We start from the raw sequence: 18,387 nt of genomic DNA on the forward strand, positions 1-18,387 counted from the left end.
TCGTGATTATTACTTGATAATGTTTTAAACAAATAATTTTGTAGCGGCTACCTCAGTGTCTTATACATTTGCATTCTGTTTAATATTCTCACTGTATTACAATATCTGCCATTGATATCAAACTCATTCATTTGCAGCATTTGTAGACAGTCTAGTGTGCATAGTTGAGTGCCGTAAACATTGAGAAAAGGTTCATCTCTTATTATACCTTGTGTCTAAATAAAACCCACTGCTATCTAAAAAACAAATTCAGTGTATTTTCGTAAACGGTTTCAGCGAGTGACTGCACATCTTCTCCTCGACTTCCTGCGACAACTTCTAAAACTTGCCTGCAAAAACGGGAAATGAACAAACATCACTAGTTTTCAAGAAAGTCAAGGAAAGTACTTCTATTTAAGTTGTTTTGTTAGTAGTATTAGATTTATACCGGTAATTAATTAGGTGATGTGAAATAGAGTTAAAAAACGAAAGTGAGACGAAAGTAAAACAATGTGATATACAGTGTGATGGACAAGGCAGTTGTTTCTGGTGTTACCCAGTCTCCAGGTGTTGCACGGTCAAGTATGAGATTGGGTTGTCTGTGGTACTTACATGATGTTCGCGGGCTCATTGCGTCCTTTGACACATTGTCCTGCCTCCCACTTCTCTTTCTTTCTGCTTTCAAACTTTGTTTTTACGTGTTTAAAACCGGCGTGAGTGGGACGAATGTCACACCAAGGTGCATCTAAACGGCGAGAGAGCGAAGTAAAATGATAACATCGGAGTTAAGTACACACGAACGACGGAAGTAGAAGTTAAAAGATGTACTATTTCTTGTCATGTCTTTCGATAGCAAAATCTTACCAAAGAGCAAAAGCTTAGAAATTAGACTGTCATTGTTGCATATGCCCGCAATATCTCCCAAATGACGGCGGTGAAAGTAATGTCGAATTGGCGGGGGAGGGGGGAAAGATATATATGTGGGCCGATTAAATGCAGAGGGCCACACAACGTTAGGAAGACTATGGCACAATTCTTTGCCGGATCACATATAGCTTGGAGATGCACGTACTAGAACTCACTCGAGGTGTATAAAACAGTGACTTAAAAATGCTCGGCTAGTATGACGACGCTTTGTATCTAGACTTGCCACAAGTCGACTCTTGTGAGCGACGAAGTCGCGAGAAGCGAGCGACGCAAGTCCTAACTACCGGAAACGGGCTTTAAGAAAGTTTACTTTGTAGTGGGCAAGTTTAGTTGGGTTTGGCTGATATTTCGACACGTCAATAAGTTTTCTACAGGGCCAGAGCTGGAATGAGACGAAACTTTACGGCTCCTAAACTTTTTACTGAAGTATTCGAGTGGAAAAGGAGACAGGAAGATTGGAAGGAGACAGGGGGAGACAAGGGGGTCTGGTCTTGCCTTCCGTACCTTGTACTTCTCGTTCCCGTTCCTTCAAATCCCCCCTCTTTGTGCTTTTCCATTGCACATATGAAGCAATGTTGCAAATTTTTTCCCAAATTTTCCCGGTTCCCACCACATTGCAAATCCCTGCTTTCCGATCCCGCCCTCTCTACCATATAGTTCCCGCTCCCTTTACCAATAGGTTTCCTCCCTCTGTGCCCCTACTATCTTTTTAGTGCCAGGATAAATGATAACCATTTAAGTTGCGCACCATAGAACCCCATAGAATACATTGCAAGAAAGGCAATCTTTTTTAAAGTAATGATCTTCACCTGTTTCAAGCAGTAATCTATCAGAAGGAATTGTTTTCATGACTTCAATGTTGTCCTCTGTTTTTAACGAACTACAGCGACAAAAAGGAAAATAAGTAATCTTGTTTAATGAATCCTCCATCTCAACCCTTTCTATCAATCTGGTAGAAATAGTGATACTTATATTCCTCAACATACTTACCACCCTGTGATCCCGATATATAAACCTTGATCCAGATAATCAGATGCCTCTTCCTTCGTGCCAGTAAAGCAGTGTGCCTAAAAGTAGAAAGTAAAGGAATTATACTACAATATGTTAAGACATTCACGCTGCCTTAAAATTGACTTTCAAATCGAAAGACCATCTGCCAACCTACTAGCACCAATAATAGTAAAACAAGGTTAAAAAAATACCAAATAGTAAATTAAATAAGAAAAACAATTCGATGTCAATACAGAATAAATACTTTTGTATGTGAACATAATCAATTGTCGATCACATGGGTTTGCTTTGCTAACATTGCACACAAGTTAAAAACGTGTCCCGTTAAAAGGCAAATTCTTAGCCTATTTTTCAGACGTTTTCCTCTGGTCACGTGCTCCCGAAAAAAAAAAAGCGAACAGAGGAGGACGTCTGAAATTCAGGCTAACACACTCTTTGAAAAGGAAAGTAGATCACTGTAGACTACTTGATCCGTTATCGGACACAAGAAACAAAGTGATGGCACTTACCACACCACCAACAAATCTATCTCTATTTCGTCTGATGATGTCTGCAAGAAACACAGTGGAACCATGATACATTTTATAAGGCCGAAGCGATAAGCGACTGGAAGAGAAGTGTAATTTCTTGTTTTTCTTCTAACTTACTGCTAAACAAATCAGACCATAAGTTAATCTAAAAGAGGGTCACTTGTTGCAGAATTGCACCTGAAGTTTCGCTTCTTTCTTTTACAGTACAACATTACCAAAAGGACTGACTGAAATTATGTCGCAAACAAAATCAATAGTGAAGCTGGAACGAAATTTTCTAATATACAAAACTTTAGGCATATTCAAAATCTTCAGAAAAGATGGAAGTAAAAAATTAAAAAGAGATAAAGGGTAAAAAAATGAATTGTTAACAATCTCTATATAACGTGGTCGGTATGCTTAGCTAAATAGCTAGTTTACAGGTAGGCCACGAAAAAATAAAAATAGATAAATAAAAACTTTGTTAAATGTGAATCTGAGAAGAAATGAAGCAACTGTCAGAACGGAAAATCTTTCTCAACTAACTGACGGGCTAATTTTTTGGTTACGGCATGTTTTGCTACTAATGCGCTGATTTTGACGTGCTGAACGTTACACGCCAGATCTTCTTTTTACTTGTCGATAAGAGAATTGCATGTATACACGATTGTTTGCCTACCAATGAAATCCTGATGTGCGCTTCTTGAATGTAGAAACATTGGTAGCTTAGTTTCTTCAGCTAATTGGAACTGTTTCTCAAAATACCTGAAAACACGTCAAGATCATGAACCAACATCATGTAAGAAATACATTAAAGTCAATAAAGGTCAAATGAACAGAAATTTCAAAATGCCATTTTAGCCAACCAAACGCTAAAACTATCTATTATTGAGTAAAATTAAGAAAAATTTATTTTGCTTTCCAAACCTTAAAGCGTGGATTACGGCAAAAAATACGAAGATTTCCGAAGGCTTAATAAGGAAAACCTTTTTGAATGACTGCGCACTGAAATGGAACGAGTTTTTGACGTCATAATTGGTGTTTTTGCTCACGATAAACCCAGACTCACCTGAGCCAAGGTTACAGAGTTAACTAAGTTGGCTCCCCTGAGCCAAGAACGCCAAGCAACTAGGCTGGAAGTTGGTGATTACATGAAGAAAGTTTCTGTCCAAGCTGAAATTCTGCGCTACTTGAGTGAAAGCGCCCACAAATGAATAAATAAAATAAAGTTTAAAGTTTAGTTGTAATTGAATTTTCAGTCCAGAATGAACAGTGATGATGATAAATGACCTCTGGTATGCGCGAGGGCCGATAATATCGCAAATGTCAGCCGGGCTAGAATTTACCCCACTGATCCCTAACTAAAAAATGATCAAATTCGCGGAAAAAATACAACCACATTGTTCATAATAAACCATCTGAAAGCACTGGCCACAGTACACATCTCCACGGTCTGGCCAAGACCTGTACGCATCCGCACAGCCTATTACCAGTGGAGTGGCAGCCATGGACAACTGTTTCGTAGTTGTTAGGACTATCAGCATGGCATTACATGAAATATGTTCGTAAATCCTCTTCAACAGTCACTACATTTAACAGCAATGGACTAAATAGGTATGAAGGCGACAAAATGTGAACCGGCCGTACAGATTTTGTGCCGTACCGACAATTAAGGTGATATTTAGTATATCCATAATTTCAAATTTGGCGTTGTCCTTGTTCAGTTAAAATATGGCTTGCCCGATTGCTGGTGTATTTGAATTACTCTGTATCGCGATCAATTAACTGGGTGAACCTTAGTTCTGGCTTTCTTTCCTGTGAAAGTTCTTTTTTCTTTTCTTCCGTCCTCGCTCATTTTTCTTTTCGCTCCCCGGCTTTTTGACATGACCTCAGCGGATTTGAAGTCTTGATCATCGGTTCTCTCTTCAGTTTCTATTTCATCCTGCCAGGCCTGCTTGACAACAGCAGCCTGTTCATCCAGACTGTCATTGCTGTCATCATTTTCGTCCTCTTTCCTCTCGTCCTCATTCATCGTTTTCTTCGCCTCTTCTGCCACTAAATCAGTTGATTTGAAGTCTCGATCATCAGTTCTCTCTTCAGTTTCTATTTCATCCTGCCAGGCCTGCTTGACAACAGCAACTTGTTCATCCAGACTGTCACTGCTGTTATCATTCTTATCCTGCCGTGTTCTCAGCTTCACCACTCTGTTAACTTGGGGCATCTTACTTTCAGTGGCTGTGGTCGTTCTTCTTAATTCCTCACTCTCGGGATTTTCTTCAAGTCTTCTTGATTCCCCGGGTTCTCTTCCAAGTGTTGGATTCTTCTCTTGCTGGTTCTCTTCTTTTCCAGTTTTAACAGGCTTTTCTTGAAATGGTCCTGTTCCACAGGGATCTTTCACAAGTTGCCAAAATGCAGAACGACATCTTCTGTTTCGCAGTACATAGATAACTGGGTTTGAGGCGCTTGAAACAAATGTGCAAAAACTGACCATGAAACCAACCCATCCAAAGAATGCCGTGCCGTCCTTGGCTTCGTGATTCCAGATGGAGAAAACAATTGTTGGAATGTAGCAGATGTAGTACGTTACAATGGTCATAACAACAGTGTTAGTGGCTTTGATATCCATCCTGAGCCTAGCCTCGGCTTGAAGAGGAGGCAAATTCAGCAGCATTCTCTGTGGAGAAAACGGAAAACAGCTGCTGCCTCAATATGACGCCAAACAGGGAATCGCAAAATGGGTAATTTATGACTTGAGGCTCATATAGTACCTCTTTCCACCCACGTGTATAAATGGGTACCGGCGAACTAATGCTGTGGCGGGGTCAACCTGCAATGGACTAGCATCCCATCCAGGGGGAGTAGAAATACTCCTAGTTGGTTCATGCAAGAGAAACCGGGATAAGTCCGGCCTGCATGGGCCACTAGGCTCAACGCAGACTTAAGCTACAAAATTCATATAATTCTACTTTGAAATTGAAGAGTGAGCAGCTTTATAGAAATGATAAAACTAAACTACTTTTAACAGGTTCAATTGACCGGCTAAGTTAAGTCATTTTTTTGCTAAAGACGACACAAAAGAGTGAGATATTGTTTTTTGTGGCACGAGTCCCTAAATGCTGAACCCACCACCGAAGATAGCATTGATATATTCAAAAATTATTCTCTGATATCACGTGTAAATGTCGGGGCAACCAACGAGGAAACTTAAACAAGACTTGGAAAGTCTTCTTTTCGGTTGCTGTTATTTTTGTTTTTTCAGGGACCTTTAAGTTTTTTTTAATACAACCGTTCTCCTCATACAAATCCTTGTATTTCGAGTGTTGCGTAATAGCTTGAGCTACCTGTGATTTGATCTGTCACGATTTTTCTTTTTCTTATTCTGGTCTTAATGACACTGACAATATAAGAACGTATCGAGAATCAAACTTCTTTCTTGTGATTTTCAAGTCTCTTTTTCAGTTTAAATCAACTTTGTTTTACGAGGGTTGCACATAACAGTCTTTCGACTGACAAACCTGTGGCCCTCGGATTCCCGATCGAATTGGAATTTAGAGGGGTTGGTTTTTCATATTCAGAAGTTTCTGCGTCTTGATAAATGGCTCAGCTGAAAGCGGATCGGATGCTCGGCGTTTTTTCCCTCGAGGGAATTATATTATTGCAGAAACCTTTCGTTTACCATTAAAATTGCTTGACAAAGTCGCATGAAAGTTTTATGGTATTTGTCAACTACTCGGCCTAAAGGCCAGGTGAAACATGAAATATAGAATATAGTATATAGAAGCGACTATTGTGTTCGTGGTCTGTCCCCTTAAAATAAGGGGAGCTCTTAGGTGATCCTTGGCCAAAAAAAAAGCACAATAGTTTGTCGACTCTCTTAAAAATCCTTCTTTCAACAATAAATACATTTTCTTACCTGTTTTTTCTTCTGATTAATGAAATAATTTGTTAACATTCCCAGCACCGTAGAAGTAATCGTGGATAAGACCATGAGTGATGCTACCACTAGCTTTCTTTCCCGAAATATTTTTATCCTGGAAACAATCAAAGGCTCGCCCTCAAAATCCATGCCAAACAAGGGAACAGAAGAGATCGCCGTCAGGATGGTACATACCAGCCACATACCGAACACAGCTATCTTGGCTTTCTTTGGTGTCTTCCATGTAAAGTACTTTAAATCGAGATACACTGCCAGGAACCTGTCCAGCATAAGTACAGACATGGAGACCAAGTTTAGAAGAGCAAATTCCAGGTTCAATGAGCTGGAGATGATGGCCCAAGTTTTTCCTGTCAACCAACTGGTCTGCAGGACAAAGTACATAGCAAACAGCGGAACGTTGCCAAGCGCGTTGAGAAAGTCGATCAGTGCGAGATTGGCGAAAAGAATGTTTGGAAAATTACGAAACACCTTGAAGCGAGCGAAGATGGCGACGAATGATCCGTTACCAATCACTGCAATAAATGTTAGCGTCACCGCCAAGAACATCATTGCAGCTTGAGTAGCAAAAGATTTTTCTTGAGGTATCATTTTGTCTTGCGAGGCAGTAAAATAAATGCGATCACGGATGGGATGCAACCATCTGGTTGTTCTAAACTACACTGTGAATTGTATGCTAGGGTAAAAATGTTCACTTCCTGTAAATTGAACTTGGTAGAAAAAAGGAAAAAAGAAAAGATCTCATTTGTATAATGGTGAAAAACGCTTAGAGAACGAGCTTCTTTTGTGGTTTAAACCAGTTGCCGTTAGTAATTATTTCAAAGCAGAGAGGGTTAACAAAAGGAAATGAGCCTCAACGATAGCTACTTAAAATTCTTTTCTTTGTAAGTTTTTAAAATCCAGATGACTCGTATCCTAATTAGGCTACCCAAAACAAAATCAAGTGTGGGCTTTAAATCCGGCCGGTTTATTGAAGGCCAAGCGTGGAAATGAGTGTTTAATAGACTCTTTTGAGTTTCACATGTTCAGTTCCCACATCAGATCATATCGTCCTTTTTGCTGTGTACAAATAATTCACATGCATACGTACAAATGATTAAATTTAAGGAGAATTTTTCCAGAATGACATCATATCAAAATACGCATACTATACAAAATACACGTCTTTGAAACGTAGTTTGGTTCACTGCAATTGTCCTTTTCCAACGAAAGGGAGATATAAAAAATTTGCTTCGAATGGTCAACTAGATATTTTAAGGTTGTTCGCTGCATTGCTCGAACAAAACTGAATTTCATATCCTAGCTCGCCACCCATTAGTCTTTTGATAAATTTTCCGAATGTTGTCCAGAGGTCATGCGAACGTTTCTAAATTAAACGCCGGTTTTCTGACCATTAACGTAGCTTGCCGATGACCGCCAAGTAAGTCCATCCGAAGATAATATAATTGGCTACAAACAAAAAAAATTCAGTAGATCCAAGAGAAACTAAGGGGTAGATCTAAATTCATATTTCAACACATAACTACTGTATTACCCGTATTACCCTAACACTTAAACTTTTTTACGCTAATTTTTTCTACTAAGGCAAGTTAGAAAATGCGAAGATCCATTGAGATTATGCAGTCTTTTCTTCGGGGGGAGGAGGGGAGGGTTGTGGATTTTTGGTAATTTTTTTTTTTTTCAAAAAAAGGGTTGGCCCTCCCCTCCATTTTAATAAAAACCTCCTGACCCCCAACCCCCTCCACTTTAAGGTGACTGACAAAAGTGCGACCCTCCCCTCACTACTACATGGTACATGTATGTTCCATGACGTAGAAACCTCATAACATTTTGCCTGTGAACTGAGATATGTCCAGGATTGAACGCAACTACGAAATTTACGATTTTACACTGTGGTCTTACGAAAACTACGAAAATTACAATTTTTAAGAAATTTAATAACGAAAAATTTACGAAAATTACGAAAATTCGCTACGTGTCCAGACAACCTTGGCCTGAGAAGCCTGATGAAAACTGCGAAAATTACGAAAATTACGATTTTTACGAAATTAAAGAAAATTATGAAAATTCGCCGCGGGTTTACGAAAATTCGCTAAGGCCCGGTTCAGACGCCGATCTTTTCATGAGCCGAACCTTATTCCTTGAATTAAGTACATGAAAAGATCGGCGTCTGAATCAAATTAGAACGGCTATTTCAATTTGGAACGGCTCACCCGTTCTTCCCGCCTGGCTTGGCCGAGAATTTCGCCTGTGGAACGCCTTTGGAACGACTAATTCAGACGCCGTACTTTTTATGTGCCGATCCTAATTCATAAATTATTATAATGTATTTTGACTGGTTTTATTGGAACTGTATTAGGAACGGCCTCAGAACGGCCAAAAAGTACGGCGTCTGAATCAAGAGGCGTACTTTTGTCAATTTGGGTTGGTCCAAATTCGAATTGAGTTCGGCTCATGAAAAGTACGGCGTCTGAACCGGGCCTTCTCGGCCTGAGAAGCCTGACGAAAACTGCAAAAATTATGAAAATGACAAAAATTACGATTTTTACGAAATTTACGAAAATTCCTAAAAATAATTCGCTAAGTGTCCCGACAACCTTGGCCTGAGAAGCTTGACAAAAACTGCGAAAGTTACGAAAATTACGAAAATTCGCTAAGTGTCACCAAGGACAAGGTCGATTGAAAACTCAATTTATAGTTGACTTACAAATTTTGCTAGAACTACAGTTTTCATTCAAATCTCCGTTCCAGTTAAAAAACTCAGTGAATATTGCAGACAGTGCTTAATTCAAAATAATAACTAATGACGCAGAATTTGAACATTACGCGTTCTTGTTTTGCTGAAGAAAAAGAATAGTACAAAAATTATAACACACGTGTGCACGTGCTGAGTCAACCAAAATGCTAATTACGCCTTTTGAATAACGTTGACCGGTGTGGCCTTTAACGTCTTTATTAATATCACGCCCTGATCACCGCCATTCGACGAGGAAAGAATTGTTTGCTCGAAAACATGCAATCTATCCTGAAAAGATGCGCTGTCAGCGAGAAGCCTTTGAAATATACGAAAGTCGCCAAACAAAATTGTTTTTAAGAACAGAACAATAGCTTGCCCGTGCGTTGTGCATCATGTAAATTTCTTAGCCGTCCTCTGCAAAACAACAACGGACACACGCAAGCAGTCTTCACACTGAGACGGAATCCTGGAAGGCTAAAAAGTCCTTCGATTTAAAACAAATATAGCAGAATGCTCAAGAAAGAGACTAAAGGAAATCAAAACACCACGCGCTCTTTTGTTAACTCTCTCTTTTGTTAAATGCAGAACGTTATTGTTACTTTTGTTGCTTCGATAAACACCAGTTCAGTGGATACTGTGTTAGAAATAGCTCAACTTTCTCGATTTACTTCCGTACTGGGAAATTTACTTCCGCTTTGACCTAAGAGCATGCGCTTTAAAAAGCGGCAGACCAAGGTTCTACCTGAAATCGACCTGAAATCGGTCAATTCACGGATCCAGAGTTTCAGACTTCCGGTCCAAATTCAAAGGAAAAGTGAGAACATCGCAAAACACAATAGCCTGACTTAATAAGTCTCACTTTTCTTTTGAATTTGGACCGGAAGTCTGAAACTCTGGATCCGTGTATTCCAGTTTCCCAGAGTCCGTCCCGTGCCGCTGATCGACGGACTCTGGGCTCGTGATTGGGAATTTTCCGACAATTTTTTCGAGCACCCTACGATTATGAAGGCCTAAAAAAGGCATTTTTCAACTTGCAATTTCTCTGCGATGCAATGTCCGATTACTTTGAAACTTTGGGATATGTTTATTTGGCTCTTAATAAACACATGGGCAAAAAATAACAAAAATCGAAAATTCTGCTCATTTGACCTTTAAATGCTTAAGTTCTATATAAGGATTGTATATAGTTTTAATAAACAATTATTGTTCTTGCTTACTTTAATTGAACTTCCTTTGGACAAAAGTGGGTCCGGTCATAATCTAAAAAGACAGAAGTAGACAAAGAAATGTTCACAAACAACAATGGCGTATTAAATAACGTTGTTTGACATACTGTCAAATTCCAAAATTAAGCCCTGGGTTTATTTTTGTGCAGCGTCCCTTTCATCGTCATATATACTCGAATAAGCGCCGCGGCTCTTCTTCGACGGTGGCACTTATTCAAGGGCAATGCCACAAAGAATCTAATCTTTTAAAGTTATCGAAAATAGCGTCTTCTGATTGTCAGTATTCGTCTCTTGCTCAAGAGAGAAGTGGTGCTAGCTGTCCTGGCAAAGTTCGCGGCCTTCACAACATTTACAGAACTGTGAATCGTAAGAATGTTGGATAGAAAAGTAATGAACGAGCAGTAAAACCATCACTGTGAACTGCAAAACATCGCTTTTGATGAAAAGAAATGCCCAAGTTTGTTTAAGAGTTGCTTTGTTGTGCAGTTTTAAGTACATAAAACGGAATTCCTCGAATAAGCACCGCATAGGGGACTGGGGCGCTTATTCGGGGGTGGCACTTATTCGAGTGAATACGGTAGTGTGGGCAAGAGAAAGTCGAAACTGTGGGGGCTTCTCGCTTTCGCTTCAACTTTTCTTCGCCGATTTTTTTTCCCGCCGTTTTGACTTTCCCTTGCCCCCACTAACTGCCCCTGGGTCTCCCAGAATGTTTCATCATAAACTTTCATCCTTTACTTACCTAAACCACATTCACCTACAGCTACAACTTTTCCTTTATTTTCTTGGGCAACAGCAATGAGTCGGTGAAGATAGTCATTTGGGTCTTGGCCATCTTGTTCAAATTCACTGCAACGAGTGGGATGGCAGCCAACAGTGCAGTGGAAAGATTCTACAGGAGACAAAAGGCACTCAAGGAAGTCAGTTTCTCAGTGGCCAGAGGGATATTGGAGGGGACTGAACTGAGATTCATCAGCGCCAACACTTATTTGCATCATAGCACTAAGTCAGGCCGGTCTGGAGGTATCCTCCCACAGAAAATTTTGAAAAAATAGGTTATCTGAGACAGCATTTCGTGCGTTTGATGACAGTTGGTTAGGAAAAAGGCAGGTAAAAATGAAGGTAACAACGATAATAATTCTGGTACATTTTGAAATTCAAATCGCATTTTTCAAAACACAACCTTGAAAACGTAACGTATTATTTAGCTAACAATGACGGCAGTACATAAAAGGAAGACAGGAAAAAAGATAGGTTTTTTTCATTTCAGTGTCAATTGGTAGTAATTACATAAATCAGCCAGAGTTGGTTTGTTGATCTCTTAGCATTAGCACTGTGGCAAGCTCCAACCTTCTTGGGTGCTTCCGAGCCCAAAAACTGTACTCATTCTCCTCCCTTTTTGGTAGAGCCTGGGAATATTTATGGCACATCGAACGGTTCGACAATGAAGGTCGATGAAGGACATTAAATAGAATGTATCGTTGAAACTAACCTAGGATCACCGTCACAATTTGTTCTAAAATATACCACGCAAATCTACAAATGGTGGACCTACACGTGCACCTCAAAGGACCATATTGAATGTGAATAGTATCTTACCGGTAAATTATATATTTTAACCCATTGACTCCCGGAGATTTTTGAAAAACCGCATTTTTTTGGACGTTTTTGACATTTTCTCGTCATTTATGAGCTAATTAGGCTACGAACTACTCAAAAAGTCACTTGCAATCTGGAAGTTAAGCGTGCCTAATTCTTTCCACAATCATCGGATTTTAGGTCACTGTGGTTCAGGCATGAGCACAAATCACAATTTTTACCACTCTAGGCTTTTCGTTTTTCATTTTTTTTTTCTTGCCTTTCCTTTTTTCTCCTTTTTTTAATCTTTTTGTTGCAGTTGCTGGCCTATAACTGGGCTTGCTTTTAGTTTAGGAGTTTTCAAGAAAGTGCCATCCAAACAGGAAATACTGGCCACTGAAAAGCCATGGGTGGCTGAGGCAAATTCCCCTACGAGTTTTTCACTAAAATCTTAAAGCATTTTTGAGAGTATTTCAAGCACAATTGACCCAATCACTCTATTTGGGGCATCATCGGACAGAGCTTTTTCTCCTGCAGAGTTTTAGTGTAAGTGATGCCTTTTTTGATCAAAGATGATGACGTCACAAGTGGAAAAAAGAGCAATGATCGTCAAGGTCGGTTTAGGCCGGCACAGGAGCCAATGGCCGGGTTAATATATCTTTTCACAATAAGCGGACTGCCAAGGCTCGTGGGGGACGCACCCATCGCACCCCCCTTTCTACGGGCCTGTAAGTCACAAAACAAATAAAAATATATATTCTTAACTGATTACCATTTGTTTTTGCAAGCTCCAATGCATTCTGACTCTCTGATAAATTTCCTGCTGTAATTATCATCTACAACAAAAACAAAGACTAAAATGTCAGTGAAGACGTGGTTCTTACAGACAGGGGTGGGAAGTACTTCCGAGAGTACTTCCACTAGGGTTTTCAGTAATATTCTATAGTCATAGGTTGTAAGTGGCTGACATGAGTGTGAAATGTGCGAACATGAGGGTTAGGGGGTACAGGGGCATAACTCCCAGGAAATTTTTAAAATTGTATTCTGAAATGACGTATTTATCGCATTTACGTGAGACCTTGTCAGTGAGTACTGCTACCCAACCCAAAATTTTACAGTCATCCATCACCAGTCCCTGACTTGGAACCCCCAGGGGAAGAGAAGGAGAGGTCGCCCCAAAAACAGCTGGCGTCCCGACACGGAAGCAGAGCTAAAGTTAATGGGTTTCGCTTGGCAAGATGTTGTGCGGAAAGCCCAAGGTCGAGCTCGCTGGCGAGCTGTTGTCAATGGCCTATGCTCCACCTAGAGCGATGGGCCTAAGTAAGTAAGTATCACCTTTTGTACACCAGTGTTAGTTGCTCTCTTTAGAACCTCTGTGAAATCATCTGCAAAAAAGTAATAACAGAAGCTGTTAATGGTTACAATTAATGTAAAAACTGATTAGAATCTAGTCTGAGCATATTTTGTTTTCAAATTAAATGAAGGAGGATTTTATACTGACATTCTTAAACTTTACTGTTCAAAATTTACAATGTGTCCATGGTTCCAGAAAATGTCCATACTCCCCCCACAGACGGGATTGGAAATTCCTAGGGGTGCTGGGATGGGGACTCAAAGGCGAAAAGCTTTAAGAGAATGTATGAGGCTTACGGTAAATATTGGAATTTCCAGAGGGGTGGAGGGGTTTTAGAAAAAATCCCTTCTGTTGGGGAGGTATGAATAATTTATGCAGCTACACAATATGACTTGGCGTATTACCGTATTTTCTCGTTAAACGTCTGGCCCAGAATAAAAGCCGGGTCTCCAAGCTGTATTTAAAAATAAACCCCTTAAACATATATTAAAGGTTTAAAAGGCTTTCCAGAAATAATGTCTATATATAAAGCTGTTTCTTGGAAACAGAGCTTGAATAAACTGCTGGAATCAAATAAATGCCGGTGCTATCAGGCCAAGTTTGAAATTAACACAGGGGGTGTTAAATTGAGAAAATACGGTAACTTTATTTTCTTTTTTCAGAGACGTTAATAGTTCAAACACTTTTTGTCAAATTGCTGACCTAAGATTTAGTGAAAGACAATTCTTATGGCCAAACTTGCCTGTGTGAGCTTGCTTTCCATGATAAATTCCTTTGAACATAGAATCTAGGAGAAAATAGAATGTTGTTGTATGTGTTTAATAGTGACTTAACGTACCCTTGGTGTACAAGCAAATTCATACCCCACTATGCTAAAAGGGAGCATGGGGGACTGAAGGGACTCCCACAAAGGTTTTGTTTTAATGTGGTTGCCATGGCAATGCCAAAAATATGGAAAAACAGTTGATGCATCAAAATGTTGACGAGGGATGAATGAACAGCTACTGGAAGTTTAGTGTCACAGAAGATATCTCCTTTTTAAAATTTCGAAAAATCCTTGGAAGGGGGTGGTATCCACTTTTTACATGACTGAGGGTTATGTTGTTATTGTTGTTGTTGTTTTAATTAATGCTGAAACATTGCTTTTTAGTTTGTTGTGAAGTTCAAGTGTTAAAATCCACTCAGACACTTAATGTATTGGGGTAGGAAGGGGGGTGCAGGATGGCAGAATCTTGGAAAATGAGGTGAGAGGACAGGACATGCCCACCCCAAGACCAAGCCCCACCCCCCCCCCCCCCAAGCTCCCCTCTCAACTCCACAAAAATTTATCACGCGATGAACAATGACTGCAATTATTAATTAACAGTTTCTCGATTACCCACTTAGAACTGAAGTAAAGAAGTGGGTAATATGAAACGTCTACAGTTTCTTAAAGCTTACCTGTTAAATTCACTCCGATGTCTTTGAAAATGAAGATGAGTTGCAAATAAAAATATGGATTGAAAACATTAGTTCACCTTCTCCATACAGCAACACGTAAAAAATAATGTCAAAAGCTAAGCATAAAAAAGAGCAAAGGATTTAAATAGAAATCAGAAATAAAACAGACCAATGAAACGAAGCGAACTGGCCGCCATCTTGCGAATCATGAATGCTGATACACTCTATGTTCAGTTACACAAAGGAAAAATGACCGCTGATTTCACTTTCTGCAGATGCGCAAGAGAGAACGTCCAGGGAAGGGTCCATGGGGAGCAGTTGGCTGCCTGCTGGGAGTTCGGCTGGGAGAAGACAGCTCATTGGAACTCTGTGGTAAGTTTTTTCGTAATCTACTTTTGACGATAGCATTCTACTCGATTTTTCTTTACAATGCAGAAGTTACAAAGGCAATACCGTCGTTCAATGCCTGAATCGAACGCCTGTTTGTTTATCTAGCGCTGTTCAAATAATATTTCCTTTCTGTACTCGAAAGTCTCGCTGAGTTTAACCTTCGATTACGCATATTTACGGCGTCCGTTTTGTTTTTTGTTGCTCGTGCTTGTACGTAGACTTGTTTGTATGTTATTTTTGCGTGGTTTTCGTCGGCTTAAGGGAATAGATTTATGTTTCTGTCACCAAATTGGTGCAGGTGTCAATTTCTGTACGGGAAGCTATAGCATCACAGGAACAAGCTAGAACGACACAGAAGTCAGATCATGCATTCTTATTCTTGTTCAATGAAGCGCAGTTTGTGCTAGCAAAAATTTTCAAGTAACAGGCGACTCTTATATATTCAGCCTTCAACGAAACAAGGCGATATTTCTGCAGCTTGACTAATACTAACATATACTTTCTGTGTGCTAATATTTGGTAAATTTGTTTTCAAGTATTTTAGTTCAGTTGCATAGCACCCGGCTTGCTGACGCATCGTCCAGAAATAGATTTGTTTCTGCTGCGTCGATCCACGACATGAAGTGCCTAGCTTTATTCCTGTTTGTCGGAGTTTTTCTGCCGTGTTTTTACCTCGAATGCAAAGGTAAGCAGCCGGTATTGGAAGTCTTTTAAAGTGTACATTGAAGTTAGATTTCGTTTGTCAGAAGCTGTCATAATATTCCCACAAAAATATTCTTGGCGAACTATTTGCATACGATACTGCGAAGAACTTTTCCGTTTTACTAGCGAATGTGTAATGACTAAGCGTTTTAAATTTGTAAACTCCCTTCCGTATGAAACAACAAAGTCATTCCCTTTTAATTTTAGTGCACAAGACCCAAAGTGACGCGTTTTAAAATAAAATTTTTTGCTGATTAATTTATGCTAAAATTGTCGAGATTCCATCTCCGGGGTGTACAGAAAGTATGCTAAATGGAATAATTCTATTGTCGTGAATTATTGAGCTGCATTTTTTTGTTTATTACGTAACAGTCATGGTACCACATAATCATGCAGCTTTTAACAGTTCGGCAGTGTTTTATTTGACATGTAATGTGAACATTAAATTTTGTTTTTGAAAGCATCACGCGACATACATGTATTTGCTTTTGTTTATTTTCTACTTGCCCAGCCTTCGAATATCGTGACTCGCGTCATAATGGCAGAAGTTATGTGCTGGAGGCAGAAAACACTGTTGACAAAGTTCGTCATCATCGATCTAGAAGAGAGTCGCCACCACTCGTACTAGCAAATGAAACTGATTGTGAGAACGTAAAATGTCAGAATAAAACAGTAAAGGTCAGTATTATTTATATAATTTGTTAGCAAATTAAATCTAAGAAATGTGATAACGTTTGGGTCAGCTTGTATTTCTAATTTAGAATCAATTCTTATAATAATTGAAAAAATTAAAATGATCTCGAGTAAAGATCGTTATCAACAAATCAAATATTATCCTACTGGCAAAATCTATCTCAGGATCTGAAAAATTCTGGATTGTGTCATTATTGAATATACCATATTTGTGGGAGGGGGGTGAATAGGGGTACGCAAATCTGCCGATTCTTATTTTTTTTGGACCGGGGGGGGGGGGGGGGTGCAAATCCAAAAAACTGCTGCCATTTTCATTGAAATCCCATCCATTACTGAATGGTAATAGTTTCACTGTCGTGGATGGTACCTAGATGCTGTTTTTTATGCCAATTTTTTTTTAAGAAGTTTCATTTCATTGCTTGTTTTTTACGACAATTTTGCCAACATACCCACAAAGACCGACCTATAATCAGAACTTCGTTTACTATCCACCATCATCAGAGATTCCAGACATGAAAAGCCCAGGGTCCATCCCAAATTCTCAGCTTATCCGCGCTCTGCTGTATTTTCGAAATCCGTGAATCTGCTCAATGTATTGCAAAAAATCCGCAATCCAGGCGCATTTTAAGGCCATATCTGTCAATCCATGAACCCATTCACCCCCCTCCTGTGGAGTTCAGGGACTGAGCCTCCAGGGGGGACTCCCATATTAAAGGTACAATGTACATGTTAAACCAGAATCCTTGTCAGAAATTTTGAAAGAGAAACATTATTTTGTCCTGTTTGTGTAAGGATTGATACTACCCACAGCCACTATCAGTAATGTGAAGGGGCTGAGAGCCACTTTAAGAAATTTAAAGTGGCTGCTTTAATTTTGGTAATGAAATGCTACACAGTCCATCTTTCCATTGGAGCTTTGTAAATTACAAATTTTCAGTACAGTTCTTCTTGGAGATGGTTCAGTAAGGGAAAAAGGAATTTTCTCTTATGGCACTAAAATCAAATCTCTAATTGAATTTGGAGGTGTTTGTAAGGAGAGCTTCGACAGTGTAATTATTTAGGAAACTCACACTATTAAATTTAAACACTGTCTCAGATTACATGTAGCAAGTTAAAGTAGTTCATAATTTTTTGCATCCATCACCACTTCAATCTTGTCTGAGTTCTTGTTTTTTACTTTAGACAAACCATAAATATTATGTATCACAAGTTGTCAACAATGGGCAAGGTTATTGGATAGATGTTGATGGAAACCCCAAAATCAAAAGTGTAGAACATCCTTTACTTTCAGACAGTTATCTTCTAAGGCAGGTAAGGTTGTATGAGATTTTTTTTCACTAATCCATTCATTTGTTAAAAAAAATTTGAGAAACATCCAGAAGAAAAACAAAATAAGCATTGATCAGCTAGACTTAGTGTTGATTTGAGTCATGCTTAAAATAATTTGTAATGTGTGGTTCCAGAAAATATCCATACCCCCCCCACGGAAGGGATTTACCCTACGACCCCCCACCCCTCTGGTAATTCCAATTTAGCTTCATACATTGCTTTAAAGTTTTGGGTCTTTGTGACCCCCCTCCCCCCCTCCTCCACCCCAGAATTTCCAATCCCTTCTGAGGGGGGAGTATAGATATTTTCTGGAACCACACAATCTTTTATGATGGCTTGGCTCCAGAGGATATCTAATTTATCCACCCCATTGAAGGTTATGAAATTCTGATGGTGGTGATTAGAACTCAAAAGCCAAAGAACAATATTGCACTATTACTAACACTAAACTGGAATTTCTGGAGGGTTAGGGGGCCAGGATTCAACCCCAAAAATCTTCCATGGGAGGGGGGAGGGGGGATATTTTTTTAGAACACAGTCAATAATAGTTGTTAAGTTGCCAGTGATAAATAGGCAATAAA

At 39.4% G+C, this 18,387-nt stretch overlaps 3 protein-coding genes across 3 annotated transcripts; 1 reads left to right on the forward strand and 2 right to left on the reverse strand.

Annotated features, from left to right (window-relative positions):
• Positions 1-58: 58 nt before the first annotated feature.
• Positions 59-14,901, reverse strand: LOC144660197 (deoxyribonuclease TATDN1-like). Its single transcript, XM_078520795.1, has 13 exons — positions 14,862-14,901; positions 14,693-14,713; positions 13,995-14,039; positions 13,234-13,283; positions 12,671-12,734; positions 11,063-11,212; positions 10,315-10,357; positions 3,106-3,191; positions 2,427-2,467; positions 1,897-1,973; positions 1,716-1,786; positions 592-724; positions 59-329 (listed from the first exon to the last, which is right to left on the reverse strand). The coding sequence occupies exons 1-13, from the start codon at positions 14,899-14,901 to the stop codon at positions 233-235; spliced, it is 918 nt and encodes a 305-aa protein (XP_078376921.1). The 3' UTR covers positions 59-232.
• LOC144660857 (allatostatin-A receptor-like) lies at positions 3,373-7,936 on the reverse strand. Its single transcript, XM_078521586.1, has 2 exons — positions 6,321-7,936; positions 3,373-5,129 (listed from the first exon to the last, which is right to left on the reverse strand). Exons 1-2 carry the CDS (start codon positions 6,949-6,951, stop codon positions 4,204-4,206), a joined length of 1,557 nt encoding a protein of 518 aa, XP_078377712.1. The 5' UTR covers positions 6,952-7,936; the 3' UTR covers positions 3,373-4,203.
• A 76-nt stretch (positions 14,902-14,977) lies between the features above and the next one.
• On the forward strand, positions 14,978-17,818 carry LOC144661200 (uncharacterized). The gene is made up of 4 exons (XM_078521897.1): positions 14,978-15,064; positions 15,619-15,767; positions 16,296-16,462; positions 17,660-17,818. The coding sequence occupies exons 1-4, from the start codon at positions 15,000-15,002 to the stop codon at positions 17,816-17,818; spliced, it is 540 nt and encodes a 179-aa protein (XP_078378023.1). The 5' UTR covers positions 14,978-14,999.
• The last annotated feature ends 569 nt before the right edge of the window (positions 17,819-18,387 follow it).

This window comes from Oculina patagonica, chromosome 7 (assembly GCF_052425735.1).
Source record: "Oculina patagonica isolate OP01 chromosome 7, crgOcupat, whole genome shotgun sequence".
NCBI lineage: Eukaryota > Metazoa > Cnidaria > Anthozoa > Scleractinia > Oculinidae > Oculina > Oculina patagonica.

Coding starts and splice junctions, on each gene's coding strand:
- LOC144660857 (XM_078521586.1), bottom strand. CDS start 6,951: ATGATACCTCAAGAAAAATCTTTTGCTACTCAAGCTGCAATGATGTTC. Junction 5,130..6,320: donor GGTAAGAAAATGTATTTATT/GTTGAAAGAAGG, acceptor CGTCATATTGAG/GCAGCAGCTGTTTTCCGTTT.
- LOC144660197 (XM_078520795.1), bottom strand. CDS start 14,901: ATGATTCGCAAGATGGCGGCCAGTTCGCTTCGTTTCATTG. Junction 2,468..3,105: donor CGCACATCAGGATTTCATTG/GTAGGCAAACAA, acceptor TGTTTCTTGCAG/ACATCATCAGACGAAATAGA. Junction 330..591: donor AATGAGCCCGCGAACATCAT/GTAAGTACCACA, acceptor CCGTTTTTGCAG/GCAAGTTTTAGAAGTTGTCG.
- LOC144661200 (XM_078521897.1), top strand. CDS start 15,000: ATGGGGAGCAGTTGGCTGCCTGCTGGGAGTTCGGCTGGGAGAAGACAG. Junction 15,065..15,618: donor CAGCTCATTGGAACTCTGTG/GTAAGTTTTTTC, acceptor TTTGTTTTCAAG/TATTTTAGTTCAGTTGCATA. Junction 16,463..17,659: donor GTCAGAATAAAACAGTAAAG/GTCAGTATTATT, acceptor TTTTTACTTTAG/ACAAACCATAAATATTATGT.